Below are 27,810 nucleotides of genomic sequence, written 5' to 3'. Positions count from 1 at the left end.
CTTAAAAAACAATGCAGTCACCACATCTAATGATTGGTAAGCTGCAATATATTACATTTTTGGTTTTGGTTTTAATACTGCTTTAAAGAGGAGCATGACAAACATCTCCATGTAAAGCAATGCAATGTTCAAACCATTCCTATGGGCAAAAGTTGTAAAACATCTATTACACCTAAAATAAAAATATCATAAAATTGGACAAACTATATTAATAAAATATAGTGTTTAGTTTTTATCCTCACCTACCTGTTAAATCGTTTTCCCCTTTCCCTCAAAACTGTCCACATTTTGTATCATGCCTTTCTGAGTAAAGGTACCAGGCACCCTTAAGAGATCCATTAAGAAAGTTGTAGTTTGTCACTACACAATCAAACATATCCCTTTGTCAGATCCAGTGCAGTATTCAATATAATAATACTGTAGATGTTTCCCTGTTACAATGTGGAAAGCACAGAAACCCACTATTCAGGTGCACTGTAGCCAATTAGCTTTCCAAGCAAAGAACACGAAAAAGCAGACAACAACTTTCATTGAAGCATAACTAAAGGCACATTTTTTTTTCAGTTTTGGACAGAGTGGAGATGGATTAGAACCTCTGTCAGATTTTCTTGCTGTCTGTGCACCCGTTAAGGAGATTCACTCTGTTTGTCCTGGTTGCCACTATAATTGAAATTGAAAGTAAAGAAAATTCCCAAATTTTGGGTTGTCCCCAGAAAAGTAATAGAGGGGAAATCTTCCAATCGGGACACTAATTCTGGTGACCTGGGGGTCCCCAATGGATTTCCTCATACTTCCTGTTCATCTATGGGACAGGAAGTAAAGGGAAATCTCCAAAATGGGACACAGATGGTGAAAAAAAAATCTGACAGGGGTTATAACTCTCCCTTACTCTTTCCAAAATGAAAAAAAAAAAACATTTTTTCTATAGTTCTACTTTGAGTCCTCTTTCTTTTATCAAGCCACACCAACTTTTCAAGCACTCCTTGGCACAAAACAGACTTACCCTAGGCAAAGCCTGACTAGAACTAGATGCTTTCCTGACTGATGCTATGGAATACGCTCGCACCAAACTAAACATAGCTTCTATGCCAAGGGAAGAAAACAGGATGCTTTATTGGCATATTAGCTGAGATGCCCCTATAAACCTGATCAATTTAAAACAGGTTGACTTGGACTTACTAGTACCCAAAACTTACTGGTGTCCCGAAAACCAACTGGCTGAATTGTACAACACCCATCTTCTTCATAGATTCTTTGCTAAAGTCTCTTTACATGCCCTACCTGTAGGCTCTAAAGCCAAACTGGAAGAACAATCACCATTGCAGAAGTTTTACAGGAAATAAAATATCTTAAACCTTATGAACAGCAAGACCTAAACAGTTTCTGAGTCGTACTTTAAGAAGTACCCAAACCTCCTTAACCCCCTCCATATGAACAATTTCAATCACATTATAAAAAGCCATTGCTTTCTTATGGAAGCATTGTTGGCCTCCATCTCTATGAAATCTCTATGAATCTCAATTTCACAATTGAATCTAGATATCAGACTCTTGACCAAAATACTAGTCACGAGACTGAATTCGTTCATCAGTTGTCTGATCAGTAAAAATCAGGTGGGTTTCATATCTATCTGCCAAACCATTGACAACATACAATTTATTCTCCACCTGACACACAAATCTAAACCATATAACATCCCTTTTTTTCCTACTATTCCTGTATCTGTGTAAGGCCTTTGACTTGGTCTCCTGGCATTACCTTCTTCACCTCCTGTCCCAGTGGGGCTGTAAGGGAATTCCTGTATGGCGACTGGCGCCTAGAAATGCACATGTGCGCAACATTGCGCATAGAAATGAGCACAGGCGCATTGCTAATAAAAATTAGTATAGGCTTGTGCATGCGCGGAAGGATGCACACACACGTGCCCACAGTTTCTGGAGCCAGATGGACTATTTAAAGGAGGCTCTTACTCTCTGTCAGTGTTGACTGGTCTTCAGCTAATTCCCTGTGTCCTGCTGTATCCTGTGTATTATCCGTTACTGACCCGGCTTACCATTAACCTGCTCTTGGATTCTGTTTATGCTTCTGCTCATCGGTTTCTGATCCTGGATTCCTCCTGACCTCGTCCCTATCTGATGTTCCAGTACCTCATCGCCTGCTCATTGCTGACCCTGGCTATTACTCTGACTATGCTTCCTGCTCCAGTTTGGCTCTACAGTCCTGCTGAGTGCTTGTCCTTGCTATCTATTATATCAGCTCCAGTTGTCACGGTTTGTTCTGGCCTCATGCTTATCAGCAGTTCCGGTAAGCCACGCACCCAGATCTTGCAGTTCCAGTGGAGTGCTTCCTTAACCTCAGCTGGCCATTCCGGCATCTCCTCTGTTCCTGACCAGATGTCCTGCTTGATTTACCGAGGTTACACCTCCAGCCGCAAGTTCTGCAATCAATATCCACAGGCACTCGTGTTTCTCCTGTCCCTCGGCACCATCTGTTCCACCTTCAGTGGGCCTGGGCTGGAGATACAAGAGAGGCTGACCTCGTCAATTCAGACTTCTATCAGGTACGTGACAGGGGCTTTGGACATTTTTGCAGGTTGATTTGCTCTCTATAATTTCCCTCAGGAGTGTGCCAAATACACAGGTTACAAATCCTCACAATTCCCTTTAGCCAGAGGCATTTGCCAGGGATGTACTCTTTCACTTTTACTATTTGCACTAGAACCCCTAGCTACTGCACTCCATGCCAACCCAACAATCCATGGAATCACAATAGTAGACACCCAGCATAAACTTAGCACAGCACAGAACTTAAAGCTACTCTGCCACCCAAGGAAACACTACCTTGCTTGAACATCTTCATATTACAACAGAAAATAACTAGCCTTAAAGTATAACTAAAGGAAAAACATTTTTTGGAGGTATGGATAGAGTGGAGTAGGATTAAAACACCTATAAGGTTTTTTTTGCTGTATGTGCAACCTTTAGGGAGATTCACCCTCCCTAGTTGTCCTATTTACCATTATTATCGATAGTAAAAGAAAAAAAAAACACATTTTGGTTTGTCCCCAGAAAAATAAAAGAGGGGAAATTTTCCAATGGGGACACTAGTTCTGGTGACCTTGGGGTTCCTAAAGAATTTCCTTAATTTGCAGGGATTTTCCCTCACTTCCAGTTTTAGCTATGGGACAGGAACTGAAGGTTAATCTCCCCATTGGGACACAGTTGGCAAAAAATAAACTGACAGGAGTTCTAACCCTCGCCTACTCCAAAATGGAAAAAAAAAGTTTTGCCTATAGTTCTACTTTAAAGGAAACCTATGCTGAGAGAAACCTGGAAGCTGCCATTGCTGTCTGAAAATGCTAGCTGGTTGGCTGTCACAATAATCAAATGTCTTACTTCTAAGTACTGTAAGTGACATGAAAGATGCATGCAGAACAGGGGTTCTGGCCTCATTTTTCTGAATGCTTTTTCAAGGTCACAGGTCAGAATTTGTTGAAGTCAGTAATTAAGAATTAAAACCATCAAGCAGCATTTTATAAGGAGGCCAGCAATGATAGCCTCCAGCTTTCTCTATGCACAGGTTTCCTTAAAGGATAAGTTCACCTTTGGGAACATCTGACATGTTCCACCAAGTTTTAAAGTGGAACATGTAACATGCTCCCAATGCTGCAGCCGCTGCCTGCTGCCCCCCTCCCCGACAGAAGTACAGGGAGAAGTTTTCCCGTACTATCTGTCAGATTTGAAAACAGCGTGGCCATGGGGGGCTTCGTTCACACGGCCATGTCATTCTTTCACAAAGTTTTGTGAATTAATGAAATGCAAGTCCCGACAGCCTTAGCAGCTGTGGGCTTGTAGTTTTCAATGAACTACCAAGACACTGTGGAGCACCGTGGTAGTTCATTGTATCTTCCTGTCAGTATATCTGCTTGCCCGTACATCCTGTGTGGGCAAGTAGATACACTGACAGGTCTGCAGGAGACCAGCAATGCGTTACAGGCTTCCGCAGACAAAAATAACAAATACACATATTTTTACCTTTAAAAAAATGTGCATTTTATTTTAATTTGTGCAAAAGGTGAACTTATCCTTTAAATAAATCTACCACATGAGAAACAAGTCACTGTGTAAAAGGACAAAATGTAGCGATCTGTCTTGTTTGTTAAATTCATTGGGTCACTGCTAAGTACTCAGCAGCAGAAGACCAATGTCTTTAAAACGTTCTTTTTAAGTATGCAGTTCTACAGCAAAAGAGCTATATGACTGGGACACATCAGGTGAATTTTAAAATAGAAGTGTATGTAAACGCTGGCAATAGGATTCTCTTATTGGTTTCCTTCTGGTCTGTTGAATATATACTTGAAAGTGTTTTTTTATATCTGTCTGATAACTACAAAAATACCTGCCAGAAATCCAGTGCTTGCATCTTGTGCATTCTATGGTGTTATCTCAACAAAGAAGATGACAGAAGGCTGTGTTCTGTATTCCTAACATACTTCCTTTCCTAGGATGACAACACTGCTCCTCTACAGTGAGCTTTGTCAGCCTAGGGCAGGAAGTATGTTATTGGCAAGATCACCAGGCGAAAATAAAGGAAAAGGAAGTGAAGGAAACAAATGCAGACACCATATCTAAGGACTAGTCAGCTGCAACATTACATTTTTGTTTTTGAATTTAGAAACACTTTAACTTAAAACTAACTAATTAGTGAACTGCTGCATGTCTAACCACACTTTTTGCTTAAGGAGTGATGTGAAATAAGCAAAACTATTCATAAAATTACTAGCAAGTTCTTCTAAAATTGCATTTATCAACAGAGGCTAATCAAGCAAGCTAAATTATAGGTCCATATGGACTGTTTAATCCTACAGCTTACAATACTCTGAGCTACAGTAAATTCACTTCTGTTGGCTCTCATGCTGTTCTTGCAAGGCCAAAGTTACTTAATTTGTTGTATGTACAAGCTATGCTATGACCTAAAATAAACGAACAGAGGGATTTTGTGTGGGCATTGATTTGTTTCCTGTGGATCTTGCTTCTGACATTTGCTTTTAAAAAAGTTAAAAGTAAAAGCAAAAGTTTTTTTCTTTTGTTATTTTAGTACAAATTATAGGAAATATGGTTTAGTGGAAGTCAGTTTGAATCCCATCCCTGACACTACCTGCATGGAGTTTGCATTTTCTCCTTGTTCTTGCATAGGTTTCCCCTGGGTACTCCAATTTCCTCCCACACTTCACAGACATACTTATAGGTTATGTAGCTCCTGTCTAAACTGATCCTAGTATGCGTATGTATGAATGTAATTTTGAAAGCCCACAGATGATTCATTTTTTATGCAACCAGCATTTCAACGGAAGAAAAAAAAAAGTCCTGACACCCTTATCCACAAATTCGTGGTGAATGAGGGAATTACTCCTGCAGAGCTATTGTGTTCTGCCAGCAGGAGACTTCCCCAACATCAGAACACACTGATCAGTGCTGCTAACTATAGCCGGTGGAGCTGACCAAGCAACATTTATCTGACAGGCACATTGTACAGAAGTCAATCTATAGATCGACTTCTATAGAATCAGGGTGTCAATCCAATACATGGACCAAAATTTGGTTGGTGTCTGCTGGAGCAGCCAAACTTTGATCCATGCGTGGCCAGCTTTAGGGACTTTAGATTGTAAACTCCATGAGGGCAGGGATTGATGTAAGTGTACAATATATATGTAAAGTGCTTCGAAATTGTCAGTGCTGTATAACTTTCTGTAATAAATATCTAAAAACAAATCGTACCAAACATAAAATTGCCCTCAAAGGTAAACACCGTAACCCTGCCATGTACAGGCTGCCCTAAATGTGCAAACAATCTTTGCTTGCAAGTCTTTATTAGCTAGTCTCTTACCTTGTCTTGGATCTGGCTGCCTCATTTGCACTTCTTCCACACAATCTGCTGGAAACCAACCACTCCGACCCTTCACCGAACCCTCCCAAAATCCGCCTTCACCGATACTCAGCACTGTAGAAGTAAAGAAAAACAGTTAGTAACTCACTTAAATTTTTTGTACATATCTTATCCGATCTACAGTTAAAGGGACACACAAGAAATGTGCAGCTAAGTTATCATAAATGCAGTAAACAAAATGCATTTTTCATCAACAATGTGTAAGCAATATATATCAGAAGGAAAATATATTAAATGACTCGTGAATATTGATAGCGTGCCTCGGTGTCTTCACTGGTTCCTGAGAACGCCAACAGAACTCTTCATCATTATTAGACAAAACACCAAAGTTCTGATATTTCCACTACATGTAGAAAGGAACCTTTTACAAAAAACAAAGTTTAAGAATCTGAAGCCTCATACACACAATGAGAAAATCAGACGAATGATCTTCCCTTTTTTTTTTGCATGCTAATCTCATATCGTAAATGAAGAGGTTACTAAAGTTATGAAAATTCTCATAAAACAGAATAAAACTTCTGAAGTGATGTATTGTATTGTAATGTACTCTTTCATTTCCAATCATGTGCAGTCTTGGTCACTCGATTTTTTTTTTTCGTACAAATACTATAGTAATTACACAAAATTCGTTCATTCTGTTATCTTTCGAGAACATTTTTTGTGCTTATTCCTTCAGATATTTTCTCATGAAATGATTGCCTCTTGAAAGCTGTGTATTAACAATCAGATTATCAGAAAAAGTGTTTTTTTTTTCTCATTGTGTGTATTAGACATAAGTGTGTAGATATTACCAAAGGTCAGGGTTGGCTGACATAGGCCATTACTAACTGAACACAAATGGGACCAGCAGCAAAGATGATTTGACATTTGTGGAAGACACAAGTGAGAAGAAATTCTGAATAGATAAAGAGTACAGGTAGTCTGAAATTGAAGGGCTTTTTAAAGATTGAACTGATGAGTGTTAGCAATTGAAGGGTTCAGAGCAATAGAGAGGCAGCTCCAGTTTTACTAACTTTTGGCAAACTAAAAAAAAAAAAAGTTTCAACTTTTTTTTTTCAAGATACAAAAATATATTTTCTTGAATTTTTACATTATGGAACTGTCTTGTTCTTTCGTCCAACATTCTAGACAGATCTGTCAAGGAACATGGGAAGTAATGCCCAGAACTGCCTCCTTTTTGCACCAAAGAGCAGATTATTTTCTGAACAAGATAGGATATATAACCGAGAAAGTAAGAAAAATGAGATGCCTCTTTTTTGCTGCAAGCCCTCCAATTGCCAGAACTAATAAGTACAGTCTTAAAAAAAAACATGGTGTCTAACTGTCACAACATTAGAATAACAGCTTGAAAAAATTAGTAATTGTAGTGCAAAAAAACAATTCTTATGGTAGAAAAATATTATATTAAAATTCAATTTTGAGTTATACACAGATCATGTTTATGGTTTTTTAAAATAAAAAATCAAGAACATAAATGTTGCTTGTATTAAACATACTTTGGTATGTACACAAAATGTTAGAAAAGTTAAACAAACACATTTTAAAATTAGTATACTACAAAAGATGGAGGAGCTATGAGTACATTTGAAGTGATTTTAAAGCCTAAACATTTTTTACCATAATGCATTCCTTCCACTAAGGTAAAAATGTTTACGTTGAAACCCCCATACTTACCTAAGCCCTCATTCTATCCATTCTAATGGACACAGGCAGTGGTAGTGTGAAAAAAAATTATTTTGGTATAAAAAAATTATGTTAAAATTGAAGATGGAGTTATGTTGGAAATATACAGATCACGTTTATGAATATATATATATATATATATATATATATATATATATATATTTATTTATTGTTTTTTAAATAAAAAATCAAGAACATAAATGTTGCTTTTACACTTTCATATGTACTTGCCACAAACACATTTTAAAATTGGTGCACTACAAAGGATGGAGCTATGACTACTTTTAAAGTGGTTTTAACGCCTAAACATTTTTTAGCATAATGCATTCCTGGCATTAAGGTAAACATGTTTATGTTAAAGTATCACCCTCTCACCCCATAAACAAACCTAAGCCCTCATTCTATCCAGCTCTGTGCCCATCTGCAACTGCTCTCACTGCTTCTCCTTGCTCTCCCAGGTTTTGATGAAAGCAGCGTGAGACGCTGGTTCCTGCTGATGTCAGTCAAATCCTGTGACAAAACAGCGGGGGATGGGGGTCAGACCTCACAGTCTATGCTAATAGACACAGGCAGCAGGACTCAGGATCAAGCGCACAGGTATGCCACGATAGGAAGTCACTTTCTATGGTGGCACACTGAGAAGCAGAGGAGTAAGGAGCGTTGGTAGGGTACATGAGAAGAGGAGGTTTGGGACCACTCTGCACAATTCCATTGCACAGAGCAGGTAATTGTAGACTTTTCAATCACTTTAAGTTACTATATGTATTGATCTATTCTACAATCTAACTAGTGTTTTCAAGAAAAAGCACAGATACAACTGCAGATGCTAGTTTTATGCCTTACTTTATAGAGAATATGAACCCTCTTTTGATACCTTCTTACAAAAAATCCTGTTTGCACCCTTACATCTAAACTCCTTTTATATTATTTCCAAAAGAATAGGCCTTATTTAAAAAAGTAATTTTGTTGCCTGCTGCAACCAATAAAAGTCACCTTCAGGGGCGGACTGACCATTTGAGCACTGGGCACTGCCCGAGGGCCCGGGGTCAGTAGGGGGCACCATGAGATGCCCCTGGTACCTTTCATAGGCTTTTTTGGGTGTGGTTTGAGTGTGGGTGAGGACACAGTCCCCCCTTTATCCCCTATTGTCCGGGGGCCCCATGAGTTGTCAGTCCGCCCCTGGTCACCTTTTACTTGATTCATACAGCATGGATAATAATAAATGAGGAATCTGATTCACTGTTATCAACTGTTCTTACTTTCAGTGCTTAGATAAATAATGTCCCTCAGTATTTCTAAACAGACATCAACAGAAGCAGCTGATCAGCACAGTACAGAGAAAACTGGAGTGTATTATCAGTCTTTAAAAAAAAAATTGAAATACAAATTCTCTGTTTGACTGAATCAAACTCTAACAATTATTCAGTTGTTACTAACATTTGAAAAAGTCAAAAAATCATAAAAATTATTGAAGCTTCCTAAATTATGTGTCTTGAAATATCCAGGGGGAACCTCGTACAAACACTGAAGTAGGGTATATTTTTCCTTGCTAATACACACATTGAAACATTAAACATTTTTAAAGCTAAGTGCAAGCTCACTCAGGCACCTTGGACAGAAGTCCAACATGGTACTATGCATTTATCAAGGTACATGTGTTACATGGCTGTTTAATGTTCATTGAGTAATTCTAAGATGAACTTCCACTTAAACTTGTCACACACTTGGACAATTCAAACTAAGCATATGATAAACAATTGATAAGCAGATGGTAACATTTTAAATCAAACATTAAATCCAGATATAGAGGCAGTCAATGCAGTATATACTTTTCCTTTGCAAGTTGAGTTGAACCCTGCTCCTCCCCAGCTCCTAAGTTTCACTATTGCTCAGTGAGTCTACACCTTTTTGGGATGACCTATAAGTAATTTGGGAGAAAAGAAGAGGTAGGACCAAGGTCACATCTTAAAGGAAATGTTTAGATTTAGACTTCAGCTACTTAGATATCTGGATCTACTCGCTGAATTGACATGTGGTTTTTCACTAAAAGAAAACATTGTGTGACAGTAGGCAGGTGAAATCACCTGGTTGCGTCCTGGATGGACGATATATTTGTCCGAGATTCAGGGTTTATGGGGATTTGTACCACTAGAGGGAAGTGCTGAGTCCTTCAGCACTGAGATAATGAGCCCAGCTGAAGGTAGTGGGCTCATTAACACTTGTATAAAGCTTCCCAGAGTGCTTAGGGAGTTGCTCCACCCTGGAACCAGATCTGTGCCTGAACTGTCTGGGGGAGCTGACCTGTTATCTGTGTGCAGAGAGACCAAAGCCTGTGTGGCTAACCTCCCAGTACTAGCAACTAGGTATAGCAGCAGGCTGTACCTAGTGGGTAGCTAGGGAAAAGCTGTTGTTGCAGTAAGTAGCCAAGTGGGCCAGGATTTATTTTGATGTCTCTTTTTGTTTATCATTTTTTCTGTAAATATTGTAAATAAATTGCACCTGTTTGTTTTCACCTCCACTATTGTTGTGCTGTGCCTATCTTTTTGTGTTGTGCACCCATCCAGGGGGTCACACACACCCGCTGCCGAGCTAACCCTGTTACATATGGTGGAGGACGGCGGGCAGTTGTGGTAACTAAAGGCCAGCATGGAGGAGATAATCAGACAGTTGGCTCTGGCAAATGCCAATCAACAACAGGCAAATGCAAGTTTCCAGCAGAGCATTGCAGCCCAGCAGAGGGCCTTGGAACAAGCAGAGGTCCGCCATAGGGAATTGCTGGTGCAACAGGACCAGAAACACCAGCAACAAATGGAGGCTGTTTTGAAGCAGCTCCAGCAGAGGCAGCAGACTGAGGCTGATTCTGGTAAAACACCATCATTTTCTGTGGGCCGTTTATTGCCAAAAATGACGGGAGAGGATGATCCGGAGGTGTTTCTAACCACCTTTGAAAGGACTGCTGAAAGGGAAAAGTGGCCTAAAGAACAGTGGGCTGGATTGATGGCCCCATTATTAACTGGAGAGTCGCAAAAAGCTTACTATGACCTAGAGCCGGACCAAGCCAAAAACTATGATGTGCTAAAAGTGGAAATTTTGGCCCGGTTGGGTGTTACCCTCGCTGTCCGTGCTCAGCGGGTACATAATTGGACTTTTCGGCTTGGGAAACCTCCCAGGTCACAGATGTATGATCTCATTCACCTGAGCAGGAAGTGGCTGCAGCCAGAGACTTTGACCGCCCCAAAAATTGTGGAACGTGTCGTCATGGATCGGTTCCTAAGGTCTCTGCCTACTACTATTCAAAAGTGGGTCAGCCATGGAGACCCAGAAACTGCAGACAAGCTGGTGGATCTAGTGGAGAGATACTTGGCTACTGAGAACCTGACCTCCTCTTCCAGAGACTCACGGACTTTCCACCCTAAGACCAGACCATCCCCAGCGGCGGGTAAGATGACTACAAGGGGTGAGGGTGGAGAGAGTGAGAGGGTGGGAGTATTACCCAATGTCTGGCAAGAGCGGCCAGGAAGGCCAAGGCTGCAAGAAGCGGTGAAAAAAATTGTCTGTTACCGCTGCCGGCAAGAGGGACACATTGCAGCTAATTGCCCAGTGGTGGATGAGCCTATGCAGTGTGACTTTCTGAGCAATAGACGTCAGTCGCTGTTTGCGACAGTGGTATGCACGGCCAGCCCGGGCACTGAGAAACATTTGTGCAAAATGACTGTTAATGGAAATAATATTGTGGGGTTGCTGGATTCAGGTAGCCTGGTAACCTTGATAAGAGAGGAGATGGTCACTACAAAGGTCTCTGGGCATAAAAAGGTGGCGGTGATTTGTGTGCATGGGGACACTAGGGAGTATCCCGTGGCTACTGTGTTTTTTGAGACCCCCAAAGGTAACCTGTCTCATCAGGTAGGATTGGTACCTCATTTACCACATGATGCCATTGTGGGGAGGGATTTTCCAAAATTCTGGGAACTCTGGGATTGTTCTGACCCCCCCACTGTCTCCCCTGCAGACCAGGAAGATGAATCCCAGAAAGCGTCTGAGTGTGGTGAGGTCTCTCCCAAGTTCCCCTTGTCGGTACTAGCTGGGGAGACCCAAGGAACTGAGGAGGAGCCCGCCTCCTCAGATGAAAATCTGCCGGTTGTGGAGTTCTCGGACTTAGAGGTGCATAGGGAAAATTTTGCAACCGAACAGCTGAAAGACCCCACACTGATAATAGCCCGGGAAAATGTAGTAAAAGTAGATGGTCAACTAGTGAGTCCTGAGAAAACTGCTGCTTATCCATACTTCCTTGTGGAAAGGGACCTACTCTATCGAGTTGCTCAAGGGGCAGAAGAAACCATTGAGCAACTGGTGGTGCCCAGACCTTACAGGAAGTTGGTGTTGGAGTTGGCCCATGGACACATCCTTGGGGGTCATTTGGGGGCGGAGAAAACACGGGAAAGAGTACTGCAGCGGTTCTATTGGCCTGGGGTCATTAAGGAGGTGGAAAATTACTGTTCCTCTTGCCCTGTGTGTCAGAAGTCGGCCCCTATGCCCCATTTCCGTAGTCCACTGGTACCTCTTCCCATCATTGAGGTCCCCTTTGAAAGGATTGCCATGGATTTGGTAGGTCCGCTGGTGAAATCCGCTAGGGGGCATCAGTACCTGTTGGTCATACTCGACTATGCCACCCGCTATCCAGAAGCAATTCCACTCCGAAATACCTCTGCCAAGACAATAGCTAAGGAGCTATTCCTCGTTTTCAGCCGAGTGGGTATTTCAAAGGAACTGCTGACGGATCAGGGAACCCCCTTTATGTCCCGGGTGATGAAAGAGCTGTGCAAACTGTTCAAGGTCAAACAGTTGCGCACCTCTGTGTATCATCCCCAAACTGACGGGTTGGTGGAAAGGTTCAACAAAACCCTGAAACAAATGCTAAGGAAGGTGGTAGATAAGGATGGAAAGGGTTGGGATTATTTAGTACCCTATTTGATGTTTGCCATCCGGGAGGTACCCCAGTCCTCCACAGGGTTTTCACCATTTGAGTTGCTCTATGGGAGACACCCAAGGGGGCTGTTAGATATCGCCAAGGAAACTTGGGAAAGTGAGAGTTCTCCCCACCGGAGTGTGATTGAGCACGTCGCCCAAATGCAAGATAGAATTGCCCAGGTCATGCCTATCGTAAAGGAACATTTGTCCCAAGCACAGTTAGCGCAGCAGAGGGTGTACAATCGGGGGGCCCGGACCAGGTCATTTGCTGGAGGAGATAGAGTGCTAGTGCTAATCCCTACGGTTGAAAGCAAATTCCTGGCCAAATGGCATGGCCCCTACGAGGTGATTGAGAAAGTGAGTGAAGTGAATTACAGGGTCAGACAACCAGGAAGGCGGAAACCGGAGCAGATCTACCACATTAATCTGCTAAAGGCCTGGAGGGACAGGGAATCCCTAGTTGCTGAGGGTTTGTCACCAGCGCCATCTAACTGCTTGGTTCCGGAGGTTGGAATAGCAGTCACGCTGTCTACAGTTCAAAAACAGGAGGCTAAAGAGTTTGTGCTCCGCAACACAGATGTTTTTTCTGAGCTGCCGGGACAAACCTCGGGGGTGGAGCATGACATTATCACCCCACCGGGTGAAAGAGTAAAACTGAAACCCTATAGAATCCCAGAGGCTCGACGGGAGGCAATACGTGGGGAAGTACAGAGAATGCTAGATTTGGGGGTGATAGAGGAGTCCCAAAGTGACTGGTCCAGCCCCATAGTGTTGGTGCCCAAACCAGATGGGAGCTGGCGATTTTGTAACGACTTTCGACAGTTGAATAAAGTTACAAAATTTGACACCTACCCCATGCCAAGGATAGATGAACTAATCGACCGACTGGGAGCAGCCCGGTACATGACAACGCTAGACTTGACAAAAGGTTATTGGCAAATTCCCCTAGCTAAGTCGGCAAAGGAGAAGACTGCATTTGTAACCCCAGAAGGGTCATTCCAGTATAAAAGAATGCCGTTCGGGTTACAGAATGCACCGGCCACCTTTCAGCGAAAAATGGATCAGATTCTTCGTCCCCATCAGAAGTATGCTGCAGCGTACTTGGACGATGTGATTATCCATAGCGCAGACTGGGCCTCACATTTGCCAAAAGTTCAGGCTGTGCTAGACTCAATACGGAAAGCTGGGTTTACGGCCAACCCAAAGAAGTGTACGATTGGACAGGAGGAGGCCAGGTACCTGGGGTACACTATTGGGAGAGGGGTAATAAAACCTCAGATAAACAAAGTGGAAGCAATACAGAATTGGCCACGCCCAAATAACAAAAAGCAGGTACGGGCTTTTCTAGGAATTGCTGGCTACTATCGGCGATTCATTCCCCATTTTGCTTCTATGGCAGTACCCCTAACCAACCTGACAAAAGGGAAGGAGCCTGTCATGGTTAAGTGGTCCCCTGATGCTGAAGCAGCCTTCCAGTCTTTAAAAAGGGCCTTATGTAGCCAGCCAGTCCTATACTCACCAGACTTCTCAAAAGACTTTGTGGTCCAGACAGATGCATCCAATGTTGGCTTAGGAGTAGTGCTGTCCCAGGTTTGGCAGGGGGAGGAGCACCCGGTAATCTATCTCAGCCGAAAGCTAAAGTCTCACGAGGAAAATTACGCCACGATTGAGAAGGAGTGTTTAGCGGTAAAGTGGGCCCTAGATTCCCTTCGGTACTATCTGCTGGGCAGACATTTTGACCTGATCACAGATCACGCTCCCTTGAAATGGATGGCTCAAAATAAGGAGACCAATAGAAGGGTAAATAGGTGGTTTCTGGCCCTACAGGAATTTACCTTCACGGTGAAGCATCGCCCCGGAGTTCAGATGGGAAATGTGGATGCTTTATCCCGGGTACATGCCTGCCTGGCTACTGGTGTTACAACCCCAAGGTTGAAACAAGAGGGGGGGGTATGTGACAGTAGGCAGGTGAAATCACCTGGTTGCGTCCTGGATGGACGATATATTTGTCCGAGATTCAGGGTTTATGGGGATTTGTACCACTAGAGGGAAGTGCTGAGTCCTTCAGCACTGAGATAATGAGCCCAGCTGAAGGTAGTGGGCTCATTAACACTTGTATAAAGCTTCCCAGAGTGCTTAGGGAGTTGCTCCACCCTGGAACCAGATCTGTGCCTGAACTGTCTGGGGGAGCTGACCTGTTATCTGTGTGCAGAGAGACCAAAGCCTGTGTGGCTAACCTCCCAGTACTAGCAACTAGGTATAGCAGCAGGCTGTACCTAGTGGGTAGCTAGGGAAAAGCTGTTGTTGCAGTAAGTAGCCAAGTGGGCCAGGATTTATTTTGATGTCTCTTTTTGTTTATCATTTTTTCTGTAAATATTGTAAATAAATTGCACCTGTTTGTTTTCACCTCCACTATTGTTGTGCTGTGCCTATCTTTTTGTGTTGTGCACCCATCCAGGGGGTCACACACACCCGCTGCCAAGCTAACCCTGTTACAATTGGTTATGCATGTTTTCATCAAACACTCAGTTCGAATTCATTAGCAACCCCCCTCTGAGGACGTGCTTGAGCACGATACACGTCAGGAGGAGCCACACCACGCCGTGAAGTCACGCCGCCAGAGCAACGTGGAGCTCCGGCGGCCATCTTATTATATCAGATGTCCACAGACACATTCCTTGGACAGATCACTACCACATGGTGGAAACCAGCCCACATGGAGGATACTTGGAGGATACTGCTTACCAGGAGCACGGAGTAGGACCCCCTAGTGAAAGAGGACCATCTACACCAGCCTCACACTAAACAGAGGGAGGATCACCCCACTATCGGATGACATCAGGATTTTATATATAAACAAAAGCGCATTAATATGCGCATCCGGTGAGTGCGCATTACCTTACCTCTACTACACGGATTGCGGACTTCTATGTCACCTGAGCACTTTATATTCATGCTGCTTTCCTGGACCATTTTTTCTTGTCTTTGAACTTTTTTATATATATATTTATTTTATATATATATTTTTAAAATACACAGGATTTATTTTTATCCATATTTGCCTTATTAATTTATAATACTCAGTGCTGCACTTTATATATATGCTCAGTTCAAATTGCCCAAGTTGGTGACAGGTTCACTTAAAACATTAACTAAGCATTATATAGGTAAACAATATAGGCACTACTGTAACAGGTAACTGTAACAGATACTGACTCATTAGTAGAACTATTTAATTACAGTATATAACTAGAGTTAGGGAGAAAGTGAAGGAGAAAGAAAAGAGGGTTGACAGAACAAGTCACAGTACAGAATAATATTTGATGATGTCTGAAAGTGCTGGATGGAAACAGGGACTATAAGAATCTACCTACAGAAATGTATACCTCACCATCACTTATAGTCTTGTAGCACTAGCTCCCTGATTCAAGGGTTAACAATGAGAGCGCACTCTACATTACAAAACACTTGTATATATTACAATAAAATCGTGAATTAGAAATTACATTTGGATTCTCTGCATTGCATCATTTGATGTAATGAAGTCAAAGCAAGGGTGCTGATTAAAGCGAACCTTGGAGTACAATTCAAGGTTCACTCATACTGTCTAGGAACCTCTCCCCAGTGAAATAACTGTCTACAGTAATTCAAAATATGTACCTGTAAAGAAAAGCTAAGATTTTATACTTACCTTGTCCAGATCTTCCATCTGTGACATTATACTCCCTCCTGCAAGATGCTGAGGAATACAGAGCAATCCAAATCTCTAAAGAAGATGATCTTCCAGTGGGCTGGAGTATCTTCTCATGGATTTGGCCTGTTCTGTGTTCCCTAAGACTTTTTCTGGAATGCCACTGACATCATGCTCAGCAGTGTGGAAGATTGGGCATCTTAAAAATAAAAAAGGCCACACAAACAGCTCAGCATGCTATTTTATTTTATACAGTAGATTCATGGTACCTGCAGTTCTCAAAACAAACCAGTGGTATCTTTACTTGGTTCTATTTTCTTTATTCAGATCCATGAAACTACATAAAATGATACCTGCTGCAGTTTGAGACATCAAGTCATTGCCTTATTCCTCTACTTACAAAACATTGTTTATATAACCCAGCAACCAAACCACTTTTCTTCAAAGCCCTCAAGATGCAGATAGTATGAACACACCTATATGGACAAATATTTGTTTTTTTTAATACTAATTAATGAAAAGAACAGAGACTTCACCTTCCAACATTCAATCCTATCAATAGATCACTTAATGCTCTACTAACAACATTCCATAAATCACAAGACTAACTTGTTAGGGTTGTATCTGGAGACAAAACCAAATATGCACTGCCTACACTTCAGCAGATGTTACATGCATAGGATAGAAAATGGAATAATCATTGACTTTTTAACACGTTACTATTGTCTTTACTCTTTTCTTGCTCCATCATTGCTTCTCATTACAGTCTATGCCTAGTTCTGCATTCTTTACTATGAGTGAGCATGAGAGCTGGAGTTGGAGTTGCAGACATCTTAAATTAAGCTTGGTATACACTAGATTTTTGCTCTAACCTTTTCATTTTAAGAATGTTCTCTCACTTTCCAAACCATTATTGGCATCAAATTGACAATCATTTTTAACTGCAGTGACAAGAAAATCTGAAGGAGCTGGATCGAAATTTTTTTCTCCAATGAACAAATTACTAAAGCTTATTTCATTCAGTAAAGTCCATTAATTCCAAAATAGAATGTTAAAACCAATAAAAAAAACCATCTACTTTCAAATGACATTTCTCGAGCTGTCGAGTGTACTGAGAAATTTTGTACAAATGTATGTACAGATATTCATACGAACATTTAAATTGAAAATCTGCTAGTGTATGCCCAGCTTTATGAGCATAATCATCTTTTGAGAGAAACATGTATTGTCAGTTTGGTTCTCTAAAGTGTTACTAAACCCAGGACCCTGCATTCATTATATTTGGTCTCCCACAGTACACAGAACATGGAAGTGCAGTTATTTTAGTAAATATAAACTGCTAAATACCTTTTCTCATCAGCAGTTAGAGCAGTCTTGTGACTTCTATCAGTGTTCAGCAGAGCACTGGTTACAGCTTGCAGGAGGAGTTTCCTTTCTGCTCTAGGAGAATGCAAAACCCCTGACCTCTGTCTGGACAATGCTGATTGGCCCTGTGCTGATCACATGCACTCTCCCAAGAAAAAAAAAACCTCTCTAGCAATACACACCAAACTGAGCATGTGCAGAATGGATACGGGTTCAACCTGTCTGTCTTATCAGGAGATAAGACGTGGAGGTTTGAACAAAAGGAGGGGCAGAGAAGACAGGATCAAATGGCCTTTTTACACAATGCAGGGGATTAACCGCTTAGGTTCCACAGTGAGTATAACAAGCATGCTTTACTGCATATACAGACTGATTTTATTGTTGTGGGTTTAGTAAAACTTGAATAAAATAAGTGGATATATAAATATGACCCTCTATCTGTTTCAGATATCTGTATATTCGACTAGATTACTGCAATCTATCACCTATTATGGACAATTTCAGTGGCCAAGTGGTTAATCTGTACTGTACATCAGACTGAATATAATGCCCATCTTTTGGTGGGTTTCCAGAGGGTGCTCCTGCTTCCACCCAGAGACAAAATTATACAGTCAAGTTGACTAGATGATTTGTATAGGGGTAAAATGATATATTATTATTATTATTATTACATCGAGTTTATATAGCGCCAAAGGGTTTGCTCAGCGCTGTACAATAGGGGGGACAATACATGGCACAGTACAACAAAGACAGACAGCGTACGAGGGGTAAGAGGGCCCTACTCTTTCAAGCTTACAATCTAGGAGGGAGGGGGCAGTGGAACAATAGGAAGTGGCTGAGGGGAATGAAGTGGCTGAGGGGGATGAAGTGGTGGGAGGAATGAGGGAGAATGGCCGTTAGGTGAGGGTGGGGTAGGCTTCCCTGAAGAGATGGGTTTTGAGGGAGCGCCTGAATGTGGGGAGGGAAGGCGACAGTCGGATGGATTGGGGCAGTGAGTATAAATCTATATCTATATAAATCTCTCTCTGGAGTCTATACGTCTTTTAATACAAGAGAGATTTTGCTCGCTTAGAAACCGCAATGGTCACAAAAAAAACAACTATCCAAACAGATGCCTTTAATCACCACCAATCTGAGAGAACTTGACTGGCATTGCATTTTCAAGAACAAGACAAATAAAGGGCCTAATTTATTTTCTACTAATATTTTGTTACTAATTGTAAAAAAAGGAAATGAACAAGTTATGTAAAAACTGCCTCAGCAATCATCCAGATACATGATGTAAACAGTCAAATTATTCTGTCAGCTCTACTTTTCCACTCTAATAGCTATAATCTTGGAAATCCTATTTGGAGTTTCGCTATCCATGTTGTCCAGCAGTCATCAACATGACAGTCAGGGGGCAAATTCTTTTGACAACCTTTCACACCACCTAAATGCCATAAAATGAGGAGCTGCAGCAAAACATACCTACAGGGCAAAAGTGCTTACTTCCATGCATATGTTTCCTGAGGAGACTTGTAAGTGGCCTGGTACTGTAAATCATTGCCAAAGTTGAAATCAGAATATAAAAAAAGAGAACATTCCTACTGTGAAGTGGCAGTAGTGCCGACCTGAAAGGAATTGTCAATACAACTGGTAAAGCGACTTTTCCTTTTTTTTCATGTCCACCTTGTATTTGTCCCTCCTGACTCATAACTAAGAAGAAGGAACGTTAAAAGTACAGAAACCTGTGATACGAAATTAGATCTAATCTTCAAGTAACCAAATGTTTTTATTGATATAACACAGGTTACCTAAATATATAATAACATAGTATATATGTTTTTATCCTAAAGCCAATTGTGTTCTAGCTATTTTAGTGATTTTTTTTATAGCATAAATATATGGAATAACATTTTAGGACCCCAAATGCTCCCCCTATTCATATGCTACTGAATTAATTGGACTAGTTTGTGAATCTCAGGCAACAGGAATAATGTTGGCAGGAAGAAGGGGGAGGGAACAAAGGACTTGAACACAGCCATGCGCTGAGGAAATGAGGAGTCGTTTTGCAGGAATCCAGAAAGCAGTCTGGGAGATATCCTGGATCCTGGAAGATGACTCCATCATAAAAAAATGAAAACAGGATGACAATACATCTATAACAAAAATTTAGTAACTCTTAGGCTGGCCATAAACTATACAATTTTCTGGCCAATATCAGCCCAATTTTCTTTAGATTTACCTTCAAATGTGTAGTGCAAGGGCCCGCCTAATTGGATACAATTGAAAGTGTTGTTTAGGTTTGACCTCATATTATATCAGTGGTTCTCAACCTTCCTAATGCCGAGACCCTTTAATACAGTTCCTCATGTTGTGGTGACCCCCAATCATAAAATTATTTACCCAGTAATTATAATTAATGAAGTGTTTTACCTCCAATACTGCTGCTTTCAACACAGCAGCTGCTTTCTACACAGTAGCTGCTCTTTACACATCGGAAATGTGTTTTCCAATGGTCTTAGGCGACCTCTGTGAAAGGGTCGTTCGACCCCCAAAGGGGTCGCGACCCATAGGTTGAGAACCACTGTATTATATGGTTTTTGGTAAATCTAAAGCAATTGTATAGTGTATGGCCAGCCTTAGTGTATCCCTCTTGCATACATTGTCTATGGTCATTTGGTGGGAAGGAAGCTTGTACATGTGTATATTGTAGGCAAATTTGGTATTGATCATTCAATCATCCCTAGGTTTCATGTACACGAGCCTACCCTGACTGCTGGCCGCGGGAAAACGCAAAATGTGTCAAAACGTGGCAATCGCGGTACCGTTTTTTGCGTTTTCCCATAGTCAGCAGTCAAAACGTTCCTATCCTGAATGCGATTCTTCCGTGTTCAGGAGAGAGAGGCTAAACCTCACCTAAACACGGCAGCTCCTAAACTCTGCTAAAAGCCTATGTGTACGGGGACACAGACTTTTATGGAGTTGAGTTAAGGAGCTTTGACAAAAAAATGCCAAACACTCCTAAACTCTACTTTAGCTGCTCGTGAACATGAAGCCTTAGTATGTAGATCCAGGTACTGCCAAGGATTGCCACTTCACACACTTTTTATACAACATTTTAAAGCTGTACAGCAAAGAAATGGTGATGGAAGTTTAGCCTTGGCACAATGAAAGCTGATGTGTTGAATTAAAAAGCAATTGTTTTACAAATGTTATCATTATCTTTATTTTAAAAAAAACAAGTGCGCAAACAAAATTGAAGCTAAATATTTCTAGAATAATATTTTCATGGAATGACTGTATAACATATGTTACACATTTCCCATTTTTTGGATAAGTAGAAGTTCAGCTACTTGATCTATTTTTTTCTTGATTTTGATCTTTAATTTCCAGCTGCTACAAACTTTTATTTACTCTTATAAAAATGTTTCTATAGTATATAATATGCAAGAACTGATCTGGATTGATAACAAAAAGAAGGTGCAATGCCATTTTGTCCATGGTTACTGTGAGTTGGACCTTTCTTTATAGTACAAGTTTGTCATGCTAGTTTCTGTATGTACTGTAAACAGCATAATTCCTGGGTGCCACTCTTAAGCAGGAGAAGGGTCATAGATGGATGAGGTATATCCCAAAATGGATAATGCAGTGAAAACTACTTCTCCAATACACGTTGGTGAGTACTCTTTGTAAGGAACCAGGGAGGAATATCAACACCCGTGGTACTTACTGACCTCTGCAAGCTGCATGCTGCATGCTGCTTGACAGGATATCTGAGGATATGATATTCTGAAAACTATGATAATATACAGGGGTTGGACGAAAATATGGAAACACTTCATGATTTGCAGGTTTGAAAGTGACACGTTTTGCATTGAAAGCGGAAGTGAGCCAACAGGTAGGAAGCCTCACTTTCTTCATTCACTGCATGTGCTGCTAGTAATATGAAGTCATGTCAGAGCTTAGAGTGTTATTAAACCCAGGACCCTGCATTCATTATATCTGGTCTCCCACAATACACAGAACATAGAAATGCAATTATTTTAGTAAATATAAACTGCTAAATACCTTTTCTCATCAGCAGTTAGAGCAGTCTTGTGACTTCTATCAGTGTTCAGCAGAGCACTGGTTAAAGCTTGTAAGAGGAGTTTCCTTTCTGCTCTAGTAGAATGCAACCCCTTAGGTTCCACAGTGAGTATAACTAGCATGTTTTACTGCATATACAGACTGATTTTACTGTTGAGGGTTTAGTAGCACTTTAATGAGTTTCAAAAAGGGCAAATTGTTGGTGCTTCTGTGACTGAAGTTGCCAATTTATTTGCCATGTCACAAGGTACAGCATCAAAAGTTATGACGGCATATACAGTTTCTGGGGAAACATTGATAAGTATAAGCGCCATTGACATGGTCAACTGACTTAAGGAGGCAAAAGGACATTGCACAGGATTGTGACCCGGAATAAGAAAACAACTGCTGCTTAAGTGACTACAGAGCTCAAACTCAGGCTTCCAAAGCCAGTGTCCATAAAAGCTGTGGAGGGAGCTCCACAAGCAAAACATTTACAGGTGAGCTGCCAAACCATAGTAGGTAACAATTTTGTTCTTTTGCCTAGTGTTTCCGTAATTTTTCCAACCCCTGTAACTTCCTAGTTATCAATGATCTGCAACAACTGTCCGGTGGCATTCAGCACCAAAGAGGTAGAAACCTATTTGCATGTTATGAGCTTGTTTAACAGCAGTCAATAAACATGTTAACATAATTCTATGGAACACTTACTTCAGTAAGCATAACGAAGACTATAACTGGTATCTTCAACATGTTTGATCATTTGTGGGTATGACCAGCATACACTGTGCATCAAAGAGAACTTTGTGGAGTGGAATAGCACAAGGTTGACGTCTCCTGGCCTTCAGAATCTAATAGGAAGATCATTTTAAAAATGGCACAGATATGATAGGCCCAGGCTGCTTCATTTTACCCTGATAACCTTTAAAGGATAGTTCACCTTTTCAGTAAAGGTGAACTAACACTCTACATCCTCCCCACCCCCATCCCGGACCCCGCTGCACTTACCTGATGCAGTTTCACCGTCCAGAAAGCCTGGTGCAGTGGTCCTTGGATTTGAAAACTGCACTGTTCTTATTATTTCCCTTGGAACACTGGGAGGGATCAGCGTGGCAGTGCAAACCAATCAGAACTGCTCTGATGTGCCCCAGTGTGTCTAGGGAAAGAAGAAGAGCAACAACATGGTTTTTGAATCCCAAGACCACTGTATCTGACTAAATGGACAGGGAAACTGACTCACCCACAGAGGTAAGTGCATCAAATATGGGCGGAGGAGTGAGGAGAGTGTTCACCTTTAGATTTTTTCTAAAAAGGTGAACTTACACTTTAACCTTGGCGATACTATATATTCTTATGAAGAATCCACTATAAGAAAGAAAGAAACAACAATGCTTGTGCATTTGTTTGCAGCACTGGGAGCCTGCTGCTGGTAATTATGGTGTGAGGATATTGGCAAGGAGAACTAGTTTCGGTAATGTTGCCAATAATTTTTCTAACCTAGCTATGATGTCAATCATTTTAACCCCTACACTTAAGCAGTCCACTAAAACAACCCCCAAGTCCCCTTAACACTTAACCCCTCACCCTTAACCTCTCCCCAAACATTAACACAAATTCCTAATGTGTTCTCTTAACACTTACCCCACCTCCACACCAAAACACATAACTTAACAACTAAAGAAAGCCGAACATTAATGACAACATGTAAATGAATGCCTGCTGCCCCAAGGAAGACTGCCTGAACATCCAATGGCACCCAGACCTTGCATTACCCCAAAACAGAACCCTCACATCGCAGAGACAAGTCAACAATTTGATCTGCATGCTGTTTCTTGTGTATACTGTATGTTTGCAGATAGGTTGTACATTACCATACACGCAACATGTAGGGTACTTTTAGAGAACATCTCAATACTGTAAAAGGTGAGATTTCCCCACAATGTGAAGAGATTTTTTTCCCTCTTCCTGTCAAGTCAGTGGAAGTAAGGTGACCCTCGCCAATGGGAACATAGACAGCATCCATAACATGACTAAGGATCCAACCCTTCCTCATTCTACTGTACTTAAAACAAATAAATAACTGTTGATCTATTGACTTTGCATAGTCTCCTGCTTACCTCAGATCAGCTTGAGAGTTGGATAGCTAGGCACTGTAAAACATAGACACTCACACACAGCGTGTTCTCACAGCTACCTTTGATCATGCTATATTCATTCTCTTGTGTTTGCTCCAGGACGGACACAGGGTTGTAATGAACCCTATTAGCAAGGGTTGTAGGGTAATAGGACCTCCTGGTCCAATGAAAATTGCCCGTGTGACTGAGGTGTATTGAAAATATAAGAAACGGAACCACACATATTTTGGCCATAACAACCTTTCAGATTCCAGATCTTATTTGCCAATGACACAAAACAATCCTGTCCTGTGAATAGGTGCTTCGAATAATACAACAGATTTAGCACATCTATAACTGACTCTTCATTACTTATACATAATATGAATAACTAGCATTCAAAAGGTTATTACAGATGGCAAGGCATCTAAAGCCAACATATTAGTTATAAAATAAAGCTTTTATGGCTTAATGGGTTTATTTCTGCTGCATTGGAAACTTTGATGGCAAATTTGACTGGTTTTTGCTGGCTTCTTAACTTGAAACTACTTAATAAACAAACATAATAACAGTTTGAGCATGAAAACCACACAAAAAAAAAAGAAGAATTTCTACACAAAATAAAAGATTTTTTTAAATACATGTTCACTCAGTACCATGTCTGCTAATCTCACTGAATCTATTTGTATGTGAAACTGAACATATCCTGGATAAAGTAGGCTTAGGGAGTAAATAGAATTTATCGACTCTTTATGATTCTATTTACATACTGTATGCCCCATGTGTCACCTATCCCTGTAACTACAGATCCCCTTTGCAGTATCAGTACTAATAATATAATGCACATCATATAGACACTAAATTTAAACATCCGCTGTCAGTGCCAAAAAATGCATTAGTTTAAAGGTGTTCATTCACTTCATTATGTCCTTTCCATTCATTAAGATGGTTTATTACACTATTTAGGTTTCCTTTTTTATTAATAACAGCTTCCTCTAGCATGCATTTACTAACATGCATTTAACCACTTAATTATTAGGGCATTTATCCCTTCTTAATCCCCAGAGCAGATTTCAAGCTTTGGAGATGCAATATCCTATGTGGCTTTATTTTTTCATTATCCCACCTAACTGAAGGCAATGCTATCTGTCTCAGACAAAAAAGACATCTTTTGTAGGACATCAGTTTTGTAGTTACAGTAGAATATAATGCCAAAATATAACAAACTATGCCACAATTTATTTTTGTTTCTGTGCTTTTATTTAAACATCAACAAGGTCTAGAAAGCTCAAGGGGCCACTGAACAAAAGGGTGAAGCAGAATACACAGAGTGATATAGCCAACTTGAACGTGGCTGGAGTGCCAGAAAATCTCTAAAGGATTTTTAACAAACATCAAATCCTTGTGTCTTTAAAACCCAGTATTACACCGAGAAACTTGTACATCCAAAAGACCCAACACAGGCAAAGTAACTTGGCATATGTAGTGCAGCGTTGGGATGAATGCAAAAAACTGTGCAATGGGGAGACATAATAACCTCTTAACACATGTATGGCCAAACATAGGAGGGCAAATGCTATAAGCCAAGACTCAGAAGTTTTTCTACACCTTAGAAAAAAGGGATATTCTTTTGAGGGCAGTGAGATGCACATTTTGATAAGGAAGAACTAATTCACAAGACGTGTGAAAGAGGCCATTTACTTCACGCTGAAAGAACTATCCATAATCAAGGGTAGGGGCCTTCAGCAGCATTGGTCTTCCATATATAATGCCATTTTACATCTCTATCTCAATGATTTGACAGCTCAATTCACAGCCATGTAAATTGAATGATTAACACATGAAGACAGAGATGGGATTATGTAACTAGAACAGGGTCATTCCACAACTTTCCCACCTCCTCTTCTGTTCTTGGACAATCATCTGCCTTGACACATTCCATGGTGATTGGGTAAGGCGACTGTTTTATATATGTGAATATAAATGCTGGGATATACTCCTGAAACTCATTAGAACTGAAGAAGTTACTTGGATAAGCTGTGCAATATCCAGTTAAATGTAACTAACTGCTACTAGCTATACCAAATTAAAAGTTCCTGTCAAGGGAGAGCTCTGAAGTGACAGATGCCTTGAAGTGACCAATCATCCAATTATATATATGGGTACGCTTACTTAGTACATTGATTTCTTATTGGCAGACAGACTAAACTTCCTTCTGAGGTTATGCTGGAAACTATGTATGAAAGTAGCAGAAGCTGCCAAATTAAAGCAAATTAGAAGAGTCACCTTTTGTATTGCTGCACTGATTACCAACTGTCCCCTTTAAGGATGCTATTTCCTTTTCACACAGCGCAACACCCACATAAGCAAAGGGACCTGGGACATTTAGCAGGAAACCTGGATCTCATCAGGGATGACTGAATCTGCCTGGGTTTGGTTCGTGAACAGTTTTGTGAATCTTGCTCGAAACTCACACACTTTGTGGCTAATCCCATTGAAGTCTTTGAGGGACGAATTTTGTTATTTATTATTGTTTATTATTTGACTAATAAACAAGGTTGATTTCTTTTAAAGCCACCCACCACGGAAAGGACCAACATGAAAAGGTGTGCGAGAAAGGGCAATGATGTATGATGACATTCTGATCTAAGAGGGTACTGATATAAGGCGACACTCTGGAGATTTTGAAGTAAGATGGCACTCTGGGGGCACTGATGTAAGATGACACTCTGGGGACACTGATGTAAGATGGCACTCTGGGGACACTGATATAAGATGGCACTCTGGGGACACTGATATAAGATGGCACTCTGGGGACACTGATGCAAGGAGGCACTCTGGGGATACTGGTGTAAGTTGGCACTCGATGTAAGTTGGCACTCTGGGGCCCTGATGTAGAGTGGAACTCTAGTTGCTCTGATGTAGTAGAGAACTGATATAAGGGGGTACTCTGGGGACACTGATGTAAGGTAGCACTCTGGGGACACTGATGTAAGGTGACACTCTACTTTACAAGCAAAGCTTGTGTCCATATAACAAACCCTGACAAGAAGAGTAAAGAAACATAGGGTTTGCTTCCCTTTAACAAAACTATAATGATTTTGGGTTATTTTAAGTAAATAGATTTTTTATTATTGATATGTTTGTAATTAAGTTTGTTTTTAAATATGTTTTTCCATTGCTACAATCAATAGCAGAAACTGTTTCCTTTCAGGTTCCCTGTCTCTGATAAGAACCTCATTCTGAGCCATCTGAAAGCAGATGGAGTCCAATGACATTAGGTTCGGCAGCTTTTCACACAGCAGGAGACCCCCAGGGACAGGAAATACCCAATTTGGGAAGTGTAAATGTAGCTGAACCAGAAAGAGCACCAACATTTTTTTTCTTCTGTTGTAGACAAAAGATAAAAACAGAGGGCAGCCATACATTTAAGGAGCCAAACAATTCAGCACCCTACTGCCCTCATGCATGATAATGACACTCGTTCACTTTAAACAAGCAAGCCAAAAATGTAAAGAAATGTCAAATAACTAAATGGAAAAATATTGTATACTGGCAACTGCTTCTGGTTAAAAAGCCATGTGAACCTTCTAGTCTTCTAGTCTACACGTTGAGCTGTCAATCTAAAGAACTGTGGGTGGAGTTAAGCATGACTATTTACTAATAGGACTACCAATAATCAGCTACAGCAGCAGCATTGCAGAAAAAAAGAGCATTGCCATCCTGCCAAAAAAAGTGCCTATCTAATTGTTCTACTGGCAGGATCAACAAGTATTTAAAATATTCCAGGAGGTACTGGTATGGTCAATCTACATCAAATTTTATAGTTTGACCAGTTTATTGGTTAGTGTGTGCTGCCATAACAAATCAGTAAGTCTGTTTCCAAAGCCAGTCACTGTACAGTATATATTTTCAACAGGATTATATGCATATCAATGGAACCTACCAATAATCCCTGGCTCCCTAAGCAACTGGGCCTTAACTAGATATAGC

At 40.8% G+C, this 27,810-nt stretch overlaps 1 protein-coding gene across 3 annotated transcripts in view; it reads right to left on the bottom strand.

Annotated features, from left to right (window-relative positions):
* Positions 1–27,810, bottom strand: part of SHANK3 (SH3 and multiple ankyrin repeat domains 3) — a 464,876-nt gene that overhangs the window by 82,300 nt on the left and 354,766 nt on the right. For all 3 annotated transcript variants that reach the window (XM_089655308.1, XM_089655310.1, XM_089655309.1), the window contains one exon: positions 5,887–6,000. In XM_089655308.1, the coding sequence (XP_089511434.1) occupies positions 5,887–6,000 (114 nt within the window). The remainder of the gene's footprint in view (positions 1–5,886; positions 6,001–27,810) is intronic.

Source organism: Staurois parvus, unplaced genomic scaffold (genome assembly GCF_062004578.1).
Source record: "Staurois parvus isolate SC_StPar_1 unplaced genomic scaffold, SC_StPar_1.0 ptg000832l, whole genome shotgun sequence".
Lineage (NCBI taxonomy): Eukaryota > Metazoa > Chordata > Amphibia > Anura > Ranidae > Staurois > Staurois parvus.
The sequence above is the reverse complement of the archived record's forward strand: the minus strand, read 5'-3'. Positions and strand labels throughout refer to the sequence as shown.